At 39.9% G+C, this 18,525-nt stretch overlaps 1 protein-coding gene across 1 annotated transcript in view; it reads right to left on the bottom strand.

Annotated features, from left to right (window-relative positions):
* Nucleotides 1–17,520: 17,520 nt before the first annotated feature.
* SCGN (secretagogin, EF-hand calcium binding protein) overlaps nucleotides 17,521–18,525 on the bottom strand; it is a 37,293-nt gene continuing 36,288 nt past the window's right edge. The window contains exon 11 of the mRNA XM_060110882.1: nucleotides 17,521–17,649. Coding sequence (XP_059966865.1) covers nucleotides 17,521–17,649 — 129 coding nt within the window. The remainder of the gene's footprint in view (nucleotides 17,650–18,525) is intronic.

Here is an 18,525-nt window from a genome sequence, read left to right as displayed (position 1 = left end):
GTAGTGGTTACCAGAGGGAAGCATGGGAGGAATGGAGGAAATGGGCGAAGGGAGTCAACTGAATGGTGATGGATGGTAACTAGCTTTGTGGTGGTGATCATTTTGTAGTGTATACAGATATAGAATTATAATACTGTATACCTGTAACTTATGTAATAATAATTATACACACACACACCAGATAGAACATATTTTTGGCTTTGCAAGACATACTGTCTCTATCATAACGACTCACCTCTACTGGTATAGCATGAAAACAGCCATAGACAATATAATTGAATGAGCATGACCAGGTGTGGCCCATGTGGGGCTGGATTTGGCCCCAGGGTTATACTTTGTCTGCTCCTCATCTAGACCTTACCAGTTGAAGTGCCCTGTCCTCTGGCCACAGTGATTGGCTCAGGGATAGTATGTAATCCAAGCTAGACCAATCAGAATACGCCCTGGAATTTTTCTATTGAAGCTACAGAAAAGTTGGCCCTGCAGTTAGTTGTGAAGATGTGGATCTGGAACTGCCAAGGGCCATCTTCTTTGCATGTTAGAAAGGTTCTGGCTGAGAAATGGAGAAAAGAGAGAGAGAATTATTGGTGTTTCTTGAGCCCCTAATCCCAGTCAAGGATCCAGATCTTCCTTTATGATTTGTAGTTCTATGCACACAACTTTTTGTGGAAGCTAGTTTGAGTCTGATTTTGCTCTTAAAACTAAAATATTCTGGCTAATATACTATGAGAAATCAACATTATTCCTGTTTTACAAATTAATTTGTATTCTGCTCTGTCACTTACTAACTGGGAGACCTTCAACAGTTTAATTACCCTCTCTAAGCCCAAATTTTCTGATTTGTAAAATAGGAATAATAATGTACATTCATCCCATGATTGAATGGGATAATTTATGTGTAGCACATATGAATCTCTGTTCACAGATTCAGGTGATCAAGGAATATTACTTTATTTTCTATGACTTCATTTTACTCTGAGGCCCCTTTTTTCCTGGCTAGTTAAAACTTCTCTGGCATTCTTGGGTGTCCCTGCCCCTTACCATCATTGTATTACAACTCCAGTGAGAGAGAGAGAGAGAGAGGGAGAGAGAGAGGGAGTGTGTGTGTGTGTGTGTGTGTGTGTGTGTGTGTGTGTGTGTGTGTGTGTGTGTGTGTGTGTGTGTATTATGTGGAGGGTATTTGTCATTTGGTCTCATAGAAATAGGACTTAAGAAGTGGCCAAAGGAGGCAGCTTTTATATATTTTTAAGACAAAGAAACAAAGTTGAGGGGAATTGACAGGACAAAGAAACTAGGTTTGGGCTTTTAATGATACGGAACATCAGCAGAGTTTGGTCTTGTGTGGTAAATTAAAGAAGTAACAAGGTTTGTTCACAGGGGCTTCTCAGCCAAATTCTTCTGGAGATAAGGGTGTCTTTCTACCTCCAGATGCACGGAGGGCACCTTCCATATGAAAAATTTATTTCCTGCTTTCAGGGAGACAGAGAGGGAGGGTCAGAGTGTTCTTACATTGGCTCTTTCTTTAAATGACTTTAATTCAAAATAATCAATATGCCGTTGAGGCATATTTTGGGACCACCCACCCTGAGTCCCAGAAACTGCATGGTTACAAAATCAGGACTCAGTCAGCATGAATGTGTGATGTACGGACCCACAAGGGAACGTTGAGTAAACTGTAAGGGATTTGGGGAGCAGGGATGGGACAAGGGAATGACAGACCTTTTTTGTTTGTTTTTAAGTATAGTTGATTTACAGTATTGTGTTAATATCAGGTGTACAGCTTGATGATTTGGGTTTTCTGCAGATCATATTCCATTATAGGCTATTATAAGATATTGGATATAATTCCCTGTGCTATACAGTAAAGCATTGTTCCTTATCTATTTTATGTATAGTAGTTTGTATCTGCTAATCCCATACCCCTAACTTGTCCCCCCACCCCCTTTGATAACCATTAGTTTGTTTTCTATGTCTGTTTCAGTTTTGTATATAGATTCATTTGTATTATTTTTTAGATTCCACATATAAGTGATATCATATAGTATTTGTCTTTCTCTGTCTGACTTATTTCACCGAGCATTGTATTCTCTAGGTCCATCAGTGTTGCTGCAGATGGCAATATTTCATTCTTTTTTATGGCTGAGTAATATTCTCTTGTATATATATACACCACATCTTTTTTTAATTGAAGTATAGTTGATTTACAATGTTGTGTTAATTTCTTCTGTACAAAGTGACTCAAACATACATATACATATATATTCTTCTTCATATTCTTTTCCATTATGGTTTGTCACAGAATATTGAATATAGTTCTCTGTTGTGCTGTACAATAGGACCTTGTGGTTTATCCATCCTATATATAATAGTTTGTCTCTGCTAATCCCAAACTCCCAATCCTTCCCTCCTCTACCCCCCATTCCCCTTGGCAACCACAAGTTTGTTCTCTATATCTGTCAGTCTGTTTTTCTTTCATAGATATGTTGATTTATGTCTTATTTTAGATTCCTCATGTAAGTGATATCATATGGTATTTGTCTTTCTCTTTCTGACTTACTCCCCTTAGTATGATAATCTCTAGGTCCATCCATGTTGGTGCAAATGGCATTATTTCATTCTTTTTAATGGCTGAGTAATGTTCCATTGTGTGTGTGTGTGTGTGTGTATATATATATATATATATATATATATATATACACACCTCATCTTCTTTATCCATTCATCTGTCAGTGGACATTTATATTGCGTCTGTGTCTTGCCTATTGTAAATAGTGCTGCTATGAAGATGGGGTGCTTGTATCTTTTTTTTTTTTTTTTTGGTGGTACATGGGCCTCTCACTGTTGTGGCCTCTCCTGTTGCGGAGCACAGGTTCCGGACGCGCAGGCTCAGAGGCCATGGCTCACGGGCCCAGCCTCTCCGCGACATGTGGGATCTTCCTGGACTGGGGCACGAACCCGCGTCCCCTGCATCGGCAGGCGGACTCTCAACCACTGCGCCACCAGGGAAGCCCTGTATCTTTTTGAATTATAGTTTTGTCTGGGTATATGCCCAGGAGTGAGATTGCTGGATCATATGGCAGCTCTTTTTTTTCGTTTCTTGAGGAATCTCCATACTGTTTTCCATAGTGGCTGCACCAATTTACATTTCCACCAACAGTGTAGGAAGGTTCCCTTTTCTCCACACCCTCTCCAGCGTTTGTTATTTGTAGACTTTTTATTGATGGCCATTCTGACAGGTGTGAGCTGGTACCTCATTGCAGTTTTGATTTGCATTTCTCTAATAATTAGTGATTTTGAGCATCTTTCATGTGCCTACTGGCCATCTGTATGTCTTCTTTGGAGACATGTCTATCAAGGTCTTCTGCCCATTTTTTGACTGGGTTCTTTGGTTTTTGATATTGAGACACATGAGCTATTTGTAAATTTTGGAGGTTAATCCCTGGTCGATTGCATCATTTGCAAATATTTTCTCCCATTTGCAAATATTTTCTCCCATTCTGTGGGTTGTCTTTTCGTTACATTTATGGTTTCCTTTGCTGTGCAAGAGCTTGTAAGTTTAAGTCAAACTTTTGTTTATTTTTGCTTTTATTTCTATGGCCTTAGGAGACTGACCTAAGAAAACATTGGTACGATTTGTGTCAGAGAATGTTTTGCCTATGTTCTCTTCTAGGAGTTTTATGGTGTCTTGTCTTATATTTAGCTCTTTAAGCCATTTTGAGTTTATTTTTGTATATGGTGTTAGGGTGTGTTCTAACTTCATTGATTTACATGTGGCTGTCCAACTTTCCCAACACCACTTGCTGAAGAGACTGTCTTTTCCCCATTGTATATTCTTGCCCCCTTTGTTGAAGATTAATTGTCCCTAGTTTTGTGAGTTTATTTCTGGGCTCTCTATTCTGTTCCATTTGATCCATATGTCTGTTTTTGTGCCAGTACCATGCTGTTTTGATTACTGTAGCCTTGCAATATTGTCTGAAGTTTGGGAGGGTTATGCCTCCTGGTTTGTTCCTTTTCCTCAGGATTGCTTTGGCAATTCTGGGTCTTTTATGGTTCCATATAAATGTTAGTATTACTTGTTATTTCTGTGAAAAATGTCATGGGTAATTTAATAGGGATCACATTAAATCTGTAGATTGCTCTGGGTAGTATGGCCATTTTAGCAATATTAATTCTTCTAATTGAAGAGCATGGGATATCTTTCCATTTCTTTGGATCATCTTTAATTTCCTTCATTAATGTTTTATAGCTCTGAGCATATAATCTTTATCTCCTTGGTGAGGTTTGTTCCTAAGTATTTTTTTTTTTTGGTACGATTTTAAAAGGGATTGTTTGTTTACATTCCCTTTCTGATATTTCATTGTTAGTGCAAAGAAATGCAACCGTTTTCTGTATGTTGATTTCTATCTACCACATCTTAAGCCAGTTGTCTGTTGATGAACACCTGGGTAGCTTCCATGTTTGGCTCTGTAAATAGTGCATGACAGACAGTTTTATGCTTTATTACTCAAGATGGTGATGAAACAAACCTCCCCCTTTCCTCCCCACTGTTATTGTCTCACCTACCTAATGTTTGTGCAAAGCATCACAGTTTATAAAATGTTTTCATGTACATTAGTTCATTCAATCACACAGTCTTTTCACCAATCATGTGAGGTATTTTTATTACTGTTATTATTTCCATTTAACAGATGAGGAAGCTGAGGTTCAAACAGGTGGGACATGAGTATCCATAGATATGCATGAGTACATATAGCACATAGCTTGTGAGAATTTAACCAGATTTCCTGATGACAAGTTCAGTTACTTTTCTTCTCATTTGTATAGGTGTTTTGTTTTGTTTTGTTTTACATGTCCTTTCTGACCTGGAGTATCCTAGCATTTTCTGCACATTGGAGACATTTCTTTGGTCCAAATGTCCTGCGCTTTCTCTCTCTTGTATATAACATACAAACAGGTTCCCTGAAGCCATTTAGTTCATAAAAGCAACTTTCAGCTTTGAATCATCTTTGGGACAACAGTTGTTAGCAAGTAATTTTAAACAATAGTATCTGTAATTAAAATACAGAATGAAAACACTTGCTTACGCTTCCATCATAGCAGATGTTTCCATGATGTTGGCTGCTCTGCTAACTTGCAAGCTATTGTTTTCATTAATAATGGTATTTTATCATTCTACAAACAACCATAAGCAAGGGAGGGAGAGAAAGAGAGAGACATCAAAACAACCTGTTGGTTTTTATATTGTCAAGTACTTTTTTTCCCCTTAAAATTTTTTTTGTCAAGTGAGGGAACTAGAAAATTGTTTCCTATTTCTGTCTTAGCAGGAGTCAAAACTGGTAAGGATTTTTCCAGACACGCCCTAACTTATTCATGTTTTTTAGGACTATTAGATTAAATGAGAATATTTATCTGACTCTTTTCCTTTAGAATATTGCAGCATTAGAAACATGTCATGAAATTGTCTCCCTTAAGAATGTACCCATCTGATTAATTTTGAATAATAGTTCAACTCATATATTTTCTTACCCTAATGTGAAATGCATCAGGCCATGCAAAACAGTGACACAGAAACTAGACCAGAGGGAAATAGGGAAGGAGGAGAGAGTAGGAGTCTGGAGTCTGGTCTAGACTCACATGCCTACCAGCCTCCTTCCCAACCAATAACTTACTCTGAGCTCCTGGCCAAGACATGGTCTCTCTAGACTTAAGAACTGTGTTAATATAAATATGAATAGTTGTGTAAAATAACTTAACTTTACGTATTCACAAGGATATTAGGGAGGAAAATAAGAAACCAATCCCTGCTTTTCATTCAGTGGGGAAGCTTAATATGTCTTCTTACTAAAGACAAATAGGGGAATTGATGGTGTTATTTCTATTAGATTTTTCAATGTACTTTATTTTTTTTCTTTACTTTTCAAAATAGCAGACTAAATTCTCTAGTTCTGTTTAACTCAGGCTATGGTAAAAATTCATCAGAACCCTTCAAATCTACTGTGCCTGGCAGTGGGCCAGGTTAAAGAGGAGAGTGACAGGAACACACTATAAATGAATAGGGCCTGGTGATGTGAAAGGGGGCCCCTGGGGCAAATCCCTGGTGAAGAGTTTGAGCCAGATCCTCCTGACTCAGGGGTTATGATAGGTAGGTCACAAAAATGGCTCCAATTCTTCTGTCCTTAAATCCGTGCCCATGCCATGTAATTTTGCAGTGCCCTCCTCCTCTTGGTCGTACTCTTTGACGCTGCTTTGCTTTGGTCATGGGACATTAGCAAATACTGCTCAAGAAGAGGCTTGAGCAGTGCCTGCCCACTCATATTTCTGCAGTTGCCATGAGGATAACATGGGCAGACTAGCCTCCTAGAGAATGAGACACACAGAGCTGAGCTGAGTTATCCCAGTTGCCCAAGCTAAGGCCAGCCTCTATCAGCCAGTGGCCAGCCGATCCCCAGATATCTGAGCCAGCCTAGCCAAGATCAGCAAAGTGATTAGCTGATCTTAGACTAGTGAGCAGTAAACACTTAAAGTTATGTTACTTAGATTATGTGTTTGGTTGTTTCAAGGGAAATGCTAATTGATACAGCCTCCACCCCCCAAGTTTTCTACCTGGACCCAAACCTAGTGGCCCTGGTGATAGGGAAAACTAACTTGGAGCTTACCCAGAATACCAATTAGTAGTAGGGGAAAGTCAGCGAGTGACTTACAGTTGAGCCAGGATGGTTCTCAATGGAACTTCTTCCCATGTGACCAGTTGAGCTTTGACCACATTTGTTATTTTCAATTTCTCCTTCCATCTGGGGACTGAGATTATGTTCTTTCTTTCATGTTCCCTTTTCATTCCTAAGACTTTTCTAAAGAGCTGAAACAAAGAAACACATACAGGAAACTAAAGAGGCAATCATTCATGTTGCTTGTTGTTAGGAACTCCAAGATGTATCCCCCCAGAATCTTTTCCACTGGCTGTGTTTCAGAAAGCCTATCCACTCTTTTGAGAGAAAGCATTGTTCTCAAAAAACAATAACAAAATGATTACAGTGCTAATATGCTCACCAAAAGGCAATTCATTAAGTTATCAATTCTGCCACACGGTTGTCATCAAGTATGTGGTTATACGCCTGGAGGGGTGGGATAGGGAGGGTGGGAGGGAGACGCAAAAGGGAGGGGATATGGGAACATATGTATATGTATAACTGATTAAATTTGTTATAAAGCAAAAAATTTAAAAAAATAATAAATAAATAAATAAATAAGTATGTGGTTATAATAGAAGGAACCTTAGAAATCTATCAGTCTCATCTTTGATTTTATGTAAAAGAAGCATAATCCTAGGAAAGTTAGGTGACTTTGTTCAGAATAAAATAACCTAGGATTTCAGACCCCAGGTCTGATGCCTCTCCCACCATGCTGCTGCGTTTCGGGCAGCAACTCCCAGCCCCTCAGAGGAGAAGAACCCATACGTATCAGATGGCCTCTCTGGGTACTACCAAGTGTTACCGAATTAAAATTAAGCAGCCTTGTGGCCTACTTATACATAGTGGTTTATTCAAGGAAACACCAATCCAATAACCAAAAAAAACTTAAAGAGAAACTTAAATCATTATTGAACTCTTTCAATAAACATCAAAGGGGGATTCCATTAATAAAATCCAGTGAACTGTCTTCCTCCCTTTAGACCCCTCACACATAGCTGCCCCCATTCTCTCCTCCTTCTTTTCAAACTCTCCCAAACTGTGCCCCAATTCCAGCCCACACAGCTGCTTCATTTCTTCCCTCCCTTCTCTTTTGGATCTGGCCCTCTCCCAACGACTCCAGCCCTTGCCAACAAAAACCAGTTGGAATTCTTGACTTCTGTGATTCTGTCTCTACCTAATACCCTTATTTTGTGTAACAGGGTCTTGGGAATCTAGTGGGCAAAATAAAGTTCTCCTCAGTGGATGGGAGTGAGAGAGAAGCTATACACACACCAGGATATAAGACCAGGGAGCAGGACTTTGTGTCTGTGACCCTGCTATATACTGATCGCCCAGAAGAGTGATGGTATGTTGTATTAATTAAATGCAAAAATATTTGCTAAATAAAGAAATGTCACACATGCAATGAAACCTCCAGGAGGTACAGAAGAACAAAGGCTGTCAAGTTGTATTGTCAGTCACGTGGACACCATTGCAGCAAAGTGGCTGGTGTCAAGGAGAGGATCTTATAATCTAGCAAACTACGTTGTGCCAAAGACATTAATCCTGTTGATTCCAAGTAATGAAGTCACGTTAGGAGCGAAGGATCATATTTTCACCACCATGCGGTCTTCCTGGTAATAGGTGAGCACAGGATGGCAGAAAAGCCACTGGTTGTTGCCCCTCCGTTTATGGTGTGTATGAAAAGAAAAAGATGTTCCCTCTACTGTAATCTGGGGGGCAAAAAACAGAATTTATCTTTTCATGCTCTAATGATCAAAGTTATTAAAGGAAGAATGTGAGGTACAAGCTCTAATTGTCTGGAAATGATTTCCCTATGAAAATGATTACCTCAGCTCTGTTGCAATATCATCATTTTCACATAAAGAAAGAAAGTTGAGAAAATGTTTAAAAATAATTAGATTCCAGGAAAGTTAATTAGACAAGCACTAATTCTATTTTAAGAGGAAGATAATAAATAGTTTTATGACAAGACAAAGTGGAGGGTGGGGGAAAATCACATCAGAAGAAATGCCATGAAATGCTTCAGTGTTTTTAAAGACCAACTTCCCCGAGACATGCTGCCCCCAACTTTCTCACATCGCCATTGTCAATCTCCACACAGAGTTGGGAGCATTTCCTAGTAATGTGACATAATGGAATAAAGTCATGACAGATCCATCTCTTTTGTCTAAAGAATATCTCTAAATAACTGAAATGCTCCTTCTAAAAGGTTGAATCATTCAGTCTCTGCTTTGGATATATTTCCTAATTCATTCCAGTCTGCCTTTAGTCATTTCCTGTTTGTACTCTCAATGATCTGAAAATGTCTTTGCACAGTTTTTAAAGTTGTATAATACTAATTGGAGAAAAAAATAATTATCTTCATTCTCTACTGTCAGGAAAATATAAAGAATAAAGAATGATAAAACTTTTTACCACAAAGGCATTTTCTGAGATGATTATGTAATAAGCTTACTTGGAAATCTTCCCTTGTCTTTGGCATCCAACTTTGCTGATAAAAATCTGTGTACGATAATTATCATTTACTAAATATTTTTCTCCTTTTCTCAGATAGCTTTGGAGGTTTTACATTTTAACCTTTATTTTCGACAGTTTTGCTAGAAAGTGTCTGGTGTGAGTTTATTTTTATTTACTAGGTTTAATATTCAATCTGTATTCCTATTCTGAGGACTCATGTCTTTCTTCATTTCTGGAAACTCTCAACCATGATCTCTTCAGGTTTTATTTATCCATCATTCCTTCTGTTCTTTTTGTTTGGAATTGCTGTAGACACGCACTGTGGACTCTTAATATAGCTACCATCTTTCTTTTTCATATTTATTATCTCACTACATCTCTGTGTGGCTTTCTGTGTGAATTATCTGCTCTATTTCTATTCACTAATTACTTCCAACTGTGGCCAGTCAAAAGTTATTGCTTGCATTGATATTGTCTCAGTGATTATACTTTGGGCAAAGGTGATCAAAAGGTGCAAACTTCCAGTTATATAATAAGTAAGTCCTGGAGATGTAATGCAGCAGGGTGACTATAGTTAATAATACTGTATTGTATATTTGATGCCAGCCCCTGGTGTCAAGCAGTGAAACCAACTCCTGCCTTCCAATCCCTTTTAATGCCTGATGCTAACCCTCTTGACTCAGAATTGGGAGCCCAGCAAGACCTCTGGCCCTGTGTTATCTTACAGGAAGATGATTTTGTTTGTGAGCATCATTTTTAGAAGTCTTTTTTATTGCTTGCTGGGACACTGCTATGCATTTAGAGTGGTGGCCTGGGGAGAGATGTGCTCAAAGCCTGAACATACAGCATAATTTTCACTGGAAGTCAACACGGTTATTTTACAGATGAGGAAATTGATGTGTAGAGAGATTAGGTGATCTTTCCCTAGGAACAGACAGAATTAGAACTAAGTGCCAGACTACTGTGTAGTCTTATAACTGAGACTCTTTCCATTACACGGTAATATTTTAAGTTTCTAATTGGTGCTGGTGTTGACAAAAAATAAATCAATAGTCAATCTAAGAAAGAAATGGAAAATTTTATTCAAGCCAAACTGAGGAGTATAACCCAGGAGACAGTCTCTCAGAGAGCTCTGAGAACAGTTCCAAAGAGGTAAAGGGAGAGGCCAGTACATATGTGATTTTGGCAAATGGGTACATGCAATCAGGCACCCATCTTGGTAGAAGATTTTGCTATTTGTGAGGAACAGATATCTTAGTTAATGGTTTAGTGCTTTTCTAAGTATAAGAAGATGCAGGAAACTGGGATCACACAGTCTTCTCCTGAAAATATCTATCTCAGAGCCAGTTCTGTCAGTTTTCCCAGAACACAAAGTGCCTCATCCTGATCTTCGCCCTGAATTCCTTTCAAGGTGTATTATAGGTCAGTGACTGCAGTGGCTGATGACTTGATTCTTATAGAACTGGATGGTGGGCAACATTCTATATTTTACAGTCTCCTCTCTTTTGGTCTTAATTTCAACCAAGGTTTGGGAGGCATTTCGTGACCACTTTGTCCCATGGTGCTAAGATTGCTCATTCCCAGGTCAGGTGAGGATTTCCTCGATAGGCTACTCAGTGTGCTGTTACTGGACCTAGGCCCTGTTAAAATAGCCAGAAGCCTCTGGACCACCTGTCTTACTAGTCTGTTATGGTCCAGGAAATGTTTCCCTTTTGTTGCTTCTTCCCATATCTAGAGTTATAATATTACAATCATTGATCTTATACAGCTGGATATTTGATCAACTGTTTCAAGTCACCTAATTATTAATTTTTTCTGAGGCTCAGTTGTACATTTAGTAATGCAAGAAGCAATCTTGTAAAATAAGCAGACTACAAGGAATACAGCTAGTAACATTAATAAGGTAATAAGTAAATATTTAAGCTAAGAGCTTACATTCAGTATGGCCCAGTATCTCACCAGGTTATCTGACCAATCTGTTCTGCCCCAATCACAGTCTTTAAGGGAAATGATATATTGGCTGCACCTGTAGGTGGTCTGCACCTATAAGGTGAGTGGTGAGTCATCATGACCCCTTATAAGTTAGAGAAACAAATATTACATTCTAAGGAGTTACACAGCTGGCATCAGAAGGAGAAAAATTGATCTTTATGGTTGAGCAGGTATTTCTGCCACTGGGGAATCTGGTTAATGCAGAATGCAGATAGATGCATGATGCACACTAGAGGGGAGGGAGGAGGCCCAAATGGGCAGAGAAAATTTTTGTTTGAATTCTGCTTGTCATGCCTTAAACTGTGAAATTCTATTTCATCACTGGGCACTGTGCTAAGAGATATGTGTGTGTGTGTAGTGGTCAGGTAGGGCCAGCTTCTGGAAGAAATCTAAAACAAGGTTTTCTGATCTTAAAAGAAGCTTGGCACTTCATTGGAAATGACAAAACCAGACGTATAAAACAACTACAGAAGGATTAGAATCAAATTATGGAGTATTGGTTAGACAATGACAGAAATTAGTGGGTAAAAGGACATCGGTGGAGAGTATTGGAGCAGGCTCTATGGGAAAGTTGATGCTTGAGCAGATCTTTGAAGAAAGGGTAGATTTTAATTGGTCAAGGGGAAGAGGAATGAGGTGGGAGATGAGAAGGGACTAGACCGGACAGAGGTAAAGAAGAGGGAATGGGCAGCTGTAGGCACCGCAGTGAGAGGAGGGAGGGGGCAGCTGAGGAGAGCAGAGCCGACCCTCAGGGAAAGGAGCCTGCCTGGGAGGCACTGAGGTGTCCTAGGGATGTGGAGATGCAGAGAACCAGTGAAGAGGGAAGGTTAGCAGTCACGATAATTAGTTCTTCTAACCCTGGAGGGAAAGAAGAGAGAGGATCCATCAGGGAATAGAAACACATTTTTATCTGCCAGGTTGATTGTTTGTTTTCATAGTTAGAAACTTATATTGTCCTAGAAGTCTCATAGACTCTAAGTATCTTTACCAGAATAAAGCAGAAATATGCCAACGATTGCTATTTCTAAAACTTACAGACTTTCAGAACTTATAAATTCATAAGCAATCAAGAAGCAGAATTAAAGCCTATGGGTCTGATAGTAGGGCCTCTGAAGCTGTTTTTTTGGTTTGCTTGTTTTTTGTTTTTTTTAATACCAAGTCTTGTCTGAGTTCAGTCAGAAAGTCTGTTATTTGTGCAACTATTAAATCCATTCAAACTGCTGGGTTTGTAGGATTTTTGGCTGAACTGATCAGATACTGCAGTGTCAGGATAAAGTAAAGCTGGTACCCACACCAGTTTTACTGAAATTTTACAGAAATGAATGATTGGATTCTATCACTCAACCTTTTATTTTAGGCTACATTATGCAGCAAATATAATCACATTCTTTTTTGCTTTAATATCATGTAGACATATATTAAAGCAAAGTAGAATAATATATATATATGTATATACATGAAGAAGATTATATGTATATAATCTTTTTTATTATCCATTGATGGGCACTTAGATGGTCTTTGCATCTTGGCTATTGTGAATGATGCTGCAAAGAAATGTGAAAGTAAAGGTACCTCTTCAAGATCCTGATTTTATTTCCTTTGGCTGTATACCCAGAAGTAGAATTGCTGGATCCTATGGTAGTTCTGTTTTTATTTTTTTGAGGAACCTCCATACTGTTTTCCACAGTAGCTGAACCAATTTACATTCCCACCAAGAGTGCACAAGCGTTCCCTTTTCTCCACATCCTTGCAAACACTTATCTCTTGTCTTTTTGATAATGGCCATTCTAATATGTGAGGTAATATTGTGGTTTTAATTTGTATTTCTCTGATGATTAGTAATGTTGAGCACCTTTTGACATACCTGTTGTTTATTTGTATGTCTTCTTTGGCAAAATGTCTATTCAGATCCTCTTCCCATTTTTTAACCAGATTGTTTGTTTTTTGCTACTGAGTTGCATAAGTTTCTTGTATATTTTGGATATTAACCCCTTATTAGACAGATGGTTTGCAAATATGTTCTCCCATTCTGTAGGTTGCCTCTTCATTTTAACTGTTTTTTCTGCTGTGCAGAAGCTTTTTCATATGATGTAGTTCCACTTACTGACTTTTGCTCCTGTTGCTTGTGCTTTTGGTGTCATATCCAAAAAAATCATTGCCAAGACCAATGTCAAGGAGCTCTTTCTGTGTTTTTGTCTAGGAGTTTTATTGTTTCAGGTGTTACATTTAAATCTTTAATCCATTTCACATTAATTTTTGTTGAGTTATATAAGATGAGGATCCAGTTTCATTCTTGTGCATGTGGCTATCCAGTTTCCCCAACAACATTTATTGAAGACACTATTCTTTCTCTTGAGCATTCATGGCTCCCTTGTCAAATATTAGTTGACCATATATGTGAGGGTTTATTTCTGGCCTCTCAATTCTGTTCCATTGGTCTATGTGTCTGTTTGTTATGCCACACCATACCCTTCTGATTACTGTAGCTTTGTAATATAGTTTAAAATCAGGAAGTGTGATGTCTCCAGCTTTGGTCTTCTTTCTTAGGCTTGCTTTAGTTATTTGAGGTCTTTTGTGGTTCCATACAAATTTTAAGATTGTTTTTTCTACCTATATGAAAAATGCTATTGGAATTTTGATATGGATTGCATTGAATATTAGATGGCTCTGGATAGTATTGACATTTTAACAATATTAATTCTTCCAAATGATAAACACAGGATATCTTTCCATTTATTTGTGCCTTCTTCAATTTCTTTTATCAAAGTCTTACAGTTTGCAGTATACATATCTTTCACTTCCTTGGTTAAATTTATTCCTAAGTATTTTATTATGTTTGATGCTATTGTAAATGGGATTGTTTTCTTTGTTCCTTTTTCATGTATTTTGTTGTTAGAATATAAAAATGCTATATACTACAGCATTTTGCATGTTGATTTTGTATACTGCAACTTTACTGAATTCATTTATTAGTTCTAACAGGTCTTTGGTGGAGTCTTTAGGATTTTCTCTATATAAGATCACATCATCAGCAAATAGAGACAATTTTACTTCTTCCTTTCTGATTTAGAATGAATGAGCAAACATCTTCAGCAAGGAGCACAGCTCTCTGGGGTGCCATCACACCTTTCCCCAACCCATCAAATATTTACAGCATGGGCTTTGGTAAGAGACTTCTGCCTTCTGCCAGTCCCTTATTCAGCACTCTGTTCCCCTTTGATGCTCCAGCAGAGAGGGCTAAGACCAGTTATTTTCCTTGGCCATTGCTATAGACTGAATGTTTGTGTCTCTCCAAAATTTATATGGTGAAGCTTAATCCCCAACATGTTGACATTTGGAGATTTGGCCTTTGGGAGGTGATTAGGTCACAGGGCAGAGTCCTCCTCATGAATGAGATTACTGCCCTTACAAAAGAGACTACAGAGAGCTTCATTGTTCCTTCTACCATTGGAGGACACAGGAATAGACATCTGTCTATGAACCAAGAAGCAGGTTCTCACCAGACACTGAATCTACCAGGACCTTGAACTTGGACTTACCAGCCTCTAGAATTGTGAAAAATAAATGTTCGTTGTTTAAGCCACCCAGTCAATAGTATTTTTGTTATAGTAGCCAGAATGGACTGGGATAACTATCCATTAATGAACATACCAGCACCTATATTATAGGACATGAGGCTCAAACTTCTTGAGAATGTTTTTGAGTGAACTCATTCCTTAAGTGGAACAAACCCACCTTCCTTCCACTTAAAGATCTCCACCAGCCCTTTCTTTGGATGCTGGGAAAGGTCTTTGCCAACCTAAGGTTATGACTGGGCAAGAAACCTGAGAGCTTCTGATAGAATCTCAGCCATATCCCATGACCGAAAGCTTGCTGGTGCTCAAGGCAAGTAGCTGCCCTCAATGAATCTTAACAAATTACCCTTAAAAGACTAAAGCTTCCCTTCCCCACTCACTTCCACCTCCGTTATCTCCAGAAAGACACTGAGGACCCTTTGGCTAAGAATTTATACAGTCATGGCTGGAGCAGTAACCTCAAAAGTTCTCCTCATGTAGCTAAAGGGAGAGTCATGAATTAAATGAATATATGTCAGCTTTGGGTCCAGTTTTTATTTTTTCCTTCTTGTGAGCTTAGGTTGTCTCAACCCTAGAAACAAATGTTTGCTCTTTGAAGGGTGTGTGGGTACACAGTTAGCTCAACATTTGGACAATGAGGAGAAGTCTGCCTTCTTGGCTTGCCCTGTACTCCTTCCTGGGCTCTCTTTAAGCTCCCATGAAGCATTAATCCACACTGAATGACCCAGACTTAGAGAAATGTTCTGCTGGGGGCTGCTGTGGACCCCACAGTGAGACCAAACCTGTGGGGAAGGACCAAGGTTTCCTGAAAGATGCATGAAAATTGGCCATTATTTGTATATATGTCCCACATCTTCCTTATCCATTCATCTGTCGATGGACATTTAGGTTGTTTCCATGTTTTGGCTATTGTGAATAGTGCTGCTATGAGCATAGGGTTGCATGTATCTTTTTGAATTATAGTTTTGTCTGGGTATATTTCCAGGAGTGGGATTGCTGGGTCATAGGGTAATTCTATTTTCAGTTTTCTGAGGAACCTCCGTACTGTCCTGCATAGTGGCTGCACCAACTTGCATTCCCACCAACAGTGTAGGAGAGGTTTCCTTTTCTCCACACCCTCTCCAGCATTTGTCATTTGTAGACGTTTTAATGATGGCCATTCTGACAGGTATGAGGTGGTGACTCATTGTAGTTTTGATTTGCATCTCTCTAATAATTAGTGATGGTGAGCATCTTTTTAGCGCCTACTGGCCACCTGTATGTCTTCTTTGGAGAAATGTTTATCAAAGTCTTCTACCCATTTTTCAATTGGTTTGTTTGCTTTTTTTGTTGTTGAGTTGTATAAACTGTTTGTATATTTTGGAGATTAAGCCCTTGTCTGTTGGCATCATTTGAAAATCGGCCGTTGTTGACTCCCTGACTCCCAACCTCTGATATGTATGAGCACAGACATGCTGCTTAGTTTCTATTTACCTCAGTTTCTTCATCTCTAAGGTGGTTGTCGTGAGAGTACCTACCTCATAGGGTTTGGTGAGGACTAAATTAGTTAAGGTATGGAAAGCATCTAGAAGTACATGGCACATAGACAGCACTTGATCAAATAGTAATGATGGATACTAATTATCTGTATGTTGGAAGTAAGGGGCACCTAAGAGGAAGGGAACCAGGTTAGGACCTGTGTGTGTCAGTGAGGGAGATCTCTGTGAGTGGTAGAATTTCTTGGGTTATGGTCAGCTCTAAGTGAACTATTCTACACTATAATTTCTCTGAATTACCTACAACACTTCATTAAACCTGAAATTCCTGCACAGTCTGGTATAAGGTAGGGGTGTTCTAGAAAATAAAGTGTCAGGACAGCAGAGGAATCAATCTGTCTGCCCCTGCCCCATGAGTGAAGGGAGGGGGTCTGGTCCATGGGGGAGCCAGCAGCCTGCAGAGGGGCCCACAGTAGTCACAGGCGTAGGAGGAGGTTTCAGGGGTCCCAGATTTGCCAGAGGAAACTGTTAGAAGAGGAATGGTTAGAGGGGGTGACGGATGCTTGGGTTACCTGGGAAAGATTTTCTCCAGATTTCTTCTGTATTCCTGCCTGCTTGGCCATGTGAGTTTGCAAAAGCACCTAAGAGCAAAACCCATGCCAGGATGAATGTTCTGGTCTTCTCCACACAGTGAGATGAAAATGACTATTGGCAACTCCTACTTTGACTCCAACTCATCTGGGCACCTGAGAACTACAGGACTGGTGATGTGGACTCCATCCAGGATCTTGCCCTTTTCTCTCCTTCTCCTCTTTCCCCCACCCCAGTTAGAGAAGTAGTTCATCCATCCAACCATCAGGTAGAACCCTCCAAAGGTCACAACACAAAAACAGTTATCAGTGCATCTTTGTTTCCAGCTGCAAGTTTATTTCCACTTCAAAATCTGTTTGTAAAAGTCATGGGGCTGCCACGAATGCCACATACCATTCAGCAGGAAGCCGAAAAGAAGAGCACAGATAGATGGACTCAGCTGCCCCACCTCCCCAGTGACTGGGGGAGGACAAGCCAAGCAGATTCTGGAGGTCAGCTGAGTCTTTAGGGGTGCAGGAAAGCCCAGGGTCAAATAACACAGACCCTGCGTGGGGGGGGGGGGCTTCCAGTAAAAGCAGGAAAACACCAGGACATTAAAAAGAAGGCCCCTTGCCCAAGAACACCACACCATTTGTTAGAAAGTTTGCCTACTGTGTCCCCAATAGCAAAGCACAGATACAGTTTTACCAGCGGGAGCTCAGAAACACGCTAAGAGCAAAAGGCAAAGCGGTCTGGGGATTAGGGGTTGATTTTCAGCCCAAGACACAAAGCCAGCTCAGACTTCTGAATTTTTCCATCCTTATTCACATCGCAGTGTCGCAAAAGAATCGCCCGGAACTTATCAAGGTCCACCCCGCTGATGCTGGGCTGAGGACAATAAAAATAACATGTCAGTAGGCAAGCCAATGGCAGTCCCACCCTTTCCTGCTACCCTGCCTCCCCTCCATGTTTGCTAAGCTTAGGGGACACCCTGCCTTCTGAGAACCCCTCCCTGGAGACAGGCCATGAGGGAGTGATTCTGTCTCCTCATCACACCAAATGTTGCCAAGGATAAGTTTTCTGCCAACAAGTTCATTGCTCAGCATGTCCCTTCAGGCAAAAGAATGTCTATTCCCACATCACTTCTCTGCAGTTCTAACAGAAAGCCTACCTTTTTCTCAACCATAATAAAGATATTTTCCCTTGAGCAGAGGATCGTCACCAAAATTCTGTCCCACTACGCTGCTGAGAGAAGGCACATTTATTATCTCCCCGTGGGAGGTTTCTGTGCCTCTAGTTTTTAAAAGGGTTACAATGCATGAAAATCTAACTAAAGAATTATGTTGTTGAGCTAGATAGGCCCCATCACACTTATTCCAAGGGACTATTTCAGGGGCTAAGAAGGAATTGTGAGTCAGGCCAGCTAGGAAAATATTCTAAACTCAAAGGCCTGCAAAAGTGAGCAATGCTGCAACTAAGTGATTCTCCCTAGGTTATTTTATTTAATCCTCGCGGTAACTTTGCAAAGTAAATGATTATGCCTCGTTTACCGATTAGGACACGGAGGCTCAGAAAGAGCTGAGACATCTTGCCAAGCCAGAAAGTGGCAACAGCATTTTTTTTTTTTTTTTTCGGTATGCGGGCCTCTCACTGTTGTGGCCTCCCCCGTTGCGGAGCACAGGCTCCGGACGCGCAGGCTCAGCGGCCATGGCTCACGGGCCCAGCCGCTCCGCGGCATATGGGATCCTCCCAGACCGGGGCACG

This window comes from Mesoplodon densirostris, chromosome 10 (genome assembly GCF_025265405.1).
Source record: "Mesoplodon densirostris isolate mMesDen1 chromosome 10, mMesDen1 primary haplotype, whole genome shotgun sequence".
Taxonomy (NCBI): Eukaryota; Metazoa; Chordata; class Mammalia; order Artiodactyla; family Ziphiidae; genus Mesoplodon; species Mesoplodon densirostris.
The sequence above is the reverse complement of the archived record's forward strand: the minus strand, read 5'-3'. Positions and strand labels throughout refer to the sequence as shown.